General features: G+C 53.8%; 1 protein-coding gene across 1 annotated transcript in view; it reads left to right on the top strand.

Annotated features, from left to right (window-relative positions):
• Nucleotides 1–2,979, top strand: part of MRPL38 (mitochondrial ribosomal protein L38) — a 3,859-nt gene extending 880 nt beyond the window's left edge. The window contains exons 3-9 of the mRNA XM_009080745.1: nucleotides 8–27; nucleotides 208–416; nucleotides 743–815; nucleotides 1,507–1,552; nucleotides 1,877–2,035; nucleotides 2,407–2,543; nucleotides 2,843–2,979. Coding sequence (XP_009078993.1) covers nucleotides 8–27; nucleotides 208–416; nucleotides 743–815; nucleotides 1,507–1,552; nucleotides 1,877–2,035; nucleotides 2,407–2,543; nucleotides 2,843–2,979 — 781 coding nt within the window. The remainder of the gene's footprint in view (nucleotides 1–7; nucleotides 28–207; nucleotides 417–742; nucleotides 816–1,506; nucleotides 1,553–1,876; nucleotides 2,036–2,406; nucleotides 2,544–2,842) is intronic.
• Nucleotides 2,980–3,566: the final 587 nt, after the last annotated feature.

Genomic DNA, 3,566 nt, shown 5'->3' with positions numbered 1-3,566 from the left:
TGGAAAGAGCCGCACGGCTCCGGAGCGGTCAGTGCCCACCAGCTGCCTCCTGCCCTGGCTGCTGATCCTGCAGCATTCCCGTCTCCCTGCAGTGCCCATTCCCCTCTCCCTGCAGTGCCCATTCCCCTCTCCCTGCATTGCCCATTCCCCTCTCCCTGCACTGCTCATTCCTCCCTCCCTGCACTGCTCATTCCCCTCTCCTTGCAGTGCTCATTCCCCTGGAGGAGGTCAGGGCTGACTGGGAGAAGACCAGTGGCCCTTTCCACAAGCAGCGCGTGGCCGAGCGCTGTGGGGTGTTCCGAGACCTGTTCAAGGGAGCCACATTCACCCCCTGGGTTGCTCTGAGGGTAGAGTACAGCCAAGAGGATGAGCACCTGGTGCCAGTCTACTATGGGAACATAGTGACTCCGTCAGAGGTGAGTGAGGGGAGCTGGGAACAACCTGGAGCCTGTGGGAAGCCTGTTTGTGTCCTTCTGTTTCTGCCAATGGGCATGGTTCATTCCAGGGGATTCCTTTTCCTTTGTACTGAAGGAGATTTATTTCTTGAATGGGATAAGGGCAGATGTTTGCCTTTCTGTCAGCAGGCTGATGGTTATTAATGCACTGGGGGCTCTCCAGGTGCAGCTGGATTGCTCAGTGCCATGACTGAGCCCATTCTGTGCTGTGTCCTAGTCTTGCTCATTACAAGTTCATGGAACCTGTTGTTGGAGTGATTTACATTCTCTTTATGTCATTCTTTTAGGCTTCCAGTCCCCCCACAGTGTCATATGAGGCAGATAAAGGCTCCCTCTGGACCTTGTTGCTCACAAATCCAGGTGAGCAGTGAGTTCGTTAAGGGAACATGATTAAACTGAGTTGTTTCCCTCAGCTGTTGGTTAACTCCTCTTTCTTTTGGCTGCAGCCAGAGGTGATGAACACTGCAAGTGTTCAAGGCCAGGTTGGACAGGGCTTGGAGTAACCTGGACTAGTGGAAGGTGTTCCTGCCCATGACAGGGGGTTGGAACAAGATGAGCTTTGAGGTCCCTTCCAGCTCAAACCATCCTGTGATTCTATGACGTGATATCTGCTAATAGGGATATATTATATATGTAGGAAAGATTGTAGCCTCCCCAAGTGTGTAGCAGTGGAGAGAGGGAACAGTGACACAACAGGACCTGTGTCACACTGTAGAGGAAACAATTCCCTGACTCCCATCCTTCATTTGCCCCCAAACTCCTCTCCTGGAAGGTAGGCACTGTTCACCCTGAGAAACAAAGGCACAGTGAAGGGAAGCAGCTGACCAAGAATATTCCAGGATCCCAGGAATCTTGTAATTGGATCTGCAGAGTTCTTTGCTTTAAATTTTAAACTCAGTCCTTTAAGAATGAGTTTCTTTTCTGCTAGGAAAGGAATGTTGGGAAGTGTCGAGCTGCTCCCTCTGGTCAGAGCAGGTCTGGGCAGTCTCACTTTGGGGTGATGCCAGCACCAGGGTGTCCCTAAGTCACCTTTCTCTGTCGTGTGTTGCAGATGGACATCTGAGGGACACGGACTCAGAGTACCTCCACTGGCTGGTGTGAGTACATCAGAGCTCTGTGCTCAGGGAGGAGGCAGAAACTCCTCCAGCAGAGCTTGGGAATCTTTGGCTTTCCCCAGTGCTCCTGCCATTGCCTCCTTTAGCCCCATGCTCTGGGTCCTGCTAAAGATGCAGGAGTTCCAGGTATTGCTGCTGTTTGGCATTCCAGTCACTGGGTGGGATTTTTCCTCCAGTAAAAGCAGCTTCTGCTCTCTGTTCCCTTATCAAATGGGACAGAAGTGTTTTGCAGTCCTGGGTGGATCTGGTGGTCCTCTTGGAGGGAATCGAGTGGATACACAGCAAAGTAAATGTTTTTGTGTTCAGGACCAACATCCCAGGCAATGACATCAAGTCGGGTAAGGAGATCTGCCACTACCTGCCCCCCTTCCCTGCCATGGGCACTGGCTACCATCGTTTCATCTTCCTCCTCTTCAAGCAAGAGTGTCCCATCGACTTCAGTGAGGACACGCGGCCGACGCCATGGTAACTGCTCTGCACACTCTGGGCTTGGCTGTTACTGCTGCTGGTGTCCACGTGCTTGTCACTGCAGCAGGAGAGCAGCTCCTTTCACTCCACAGGGTTCTCCAGGGCTGCTCTGGGTCTGTGTCTCCTGCAGCCACAATCCCAGCCCTGCCCGCACTGCACTCCTGTTGCTAGAGAACAGGCTGTTAGGGAAGTGGTTGGCTCTGCCCAGGACAGATATGCGCACAGAGCTGGAGGCATTGGGAGGTTTCCCTTTGGTGGCTTTCTTTTCCACCTCTGTTTTTCAGACTGGGGTGATGGGGAGCAGTAGTTGCCTACCAGGGTGCTGCTGCAGGGAGGGTGTTCATGTGTTATGCTTGTTTGGTTTGCAGCTACAGCCTCAAGATGAGAACCTTTAGCACGTTTGACTTCTACAGAAAGCACGAGGATGCCATGACCCCAGCAGGGCTGGCGTTTTTCCAGTGTCAGTGGGATAGCTCTGTCACCTCTGTCTTCCATCAGCTTCTCAGTAAGGAATGCTGTGTGTGGGAATACTGGAGGGGGCTCCTGGGTGGGACATGGCCCTGCAGGATCTCAATAGGTCCTGGCACACATCTGGGATGGGTTACAGCACAAACTGGGTCCTTCCTGAGCCATCCTCCTCCAAACTAACAGCAGCCTGAGGGAGCAACCTTCCACGGGCTGTTTGGAATGAGGATTTAAAAATACTTCCAAGAGTGCTTTCACCAGGGTGTTTGAGTGGGTGGGAAGGGGCCTGAGGCTCAGATCTGAGCCCTCCTGCTGACCTACTGCACTGCTTCTTCGCAGACATGAGGGAGCCTGTGTTCGAGTTCGTGCGCCCACCTGTGTACCACCCTCCACAGCTCAAGTTCCCTCGCCACCAGCCCCTGAGGTACCTGGACAGGTACCGAGACACAGAGGAGCCCACCTACGGCATTTACTAGGGAGCTGCTCCCTCACGGGCACACTGTGCTCACTGGGATGCCAACTGCCAGCCTTCCTGCGCCCCCTCAGCGCCTCGGGAGGGAGATGGCAGACCTTCAGCCCCTCAACTCCCAGTTGCTCTCTGCTGGCAGCACTGGGAACTGTGCAGCCCAGGGCAGGAGGGGCTCACAGTGCTGCCAGCTGTGTGGCTGCTTAAAGAGGATCTTCACAGATGGAAGTGAATCCACAGCCAGGCTGAAATCTTGCTCCTGATTCTGTAGCAGAGCTCGTCAGTGGCTGGCAGGGTAGAGTCTCCCCAGAGATGCCCTGCCTTACTTGTCTGCAAGGATCACAGTTCTCCTTTTGCCTGTTCATGGAACAAACAGAGCCAGGCCAGCCTGGATTTCCTCCTCTTACAGGGCTGCAGTTCAGGACTGTGTTGGCTTTTATTGGTGTAGTCCTCTTCGAGAGATGAGTCTGATTAAACACACTCTGAGCAATGTTGGCAGAGCTGTCTTTATTGGGAAGAGCCTGTTATCCCAGCCAGCTGGGGAGCTCAGCAGGGTGCAGGGGAGAAGGGCAGTCCTTTCCCTGGTTGGGGTTGCTT

The sequence above is a fragment of the Acanthisitta chloris genome, unplaced genomic scaffold, assembly GCF_000695815.1.
Source record: "Acanthisitta chloris isolate BGI_N310 unplaced genomic scaffold, ASM69581v1 scaffold17088, whole genome shotgun sequence".
NCBI lineage: Eukaryota > Metazoa > Chordata > Aves > Passeriformes > Acanthisittidae > Acanthisitta > Acanthisitta chloris.
This window is presented reverse-complemented; position numbering and strand designations above follow the sequence as displayed.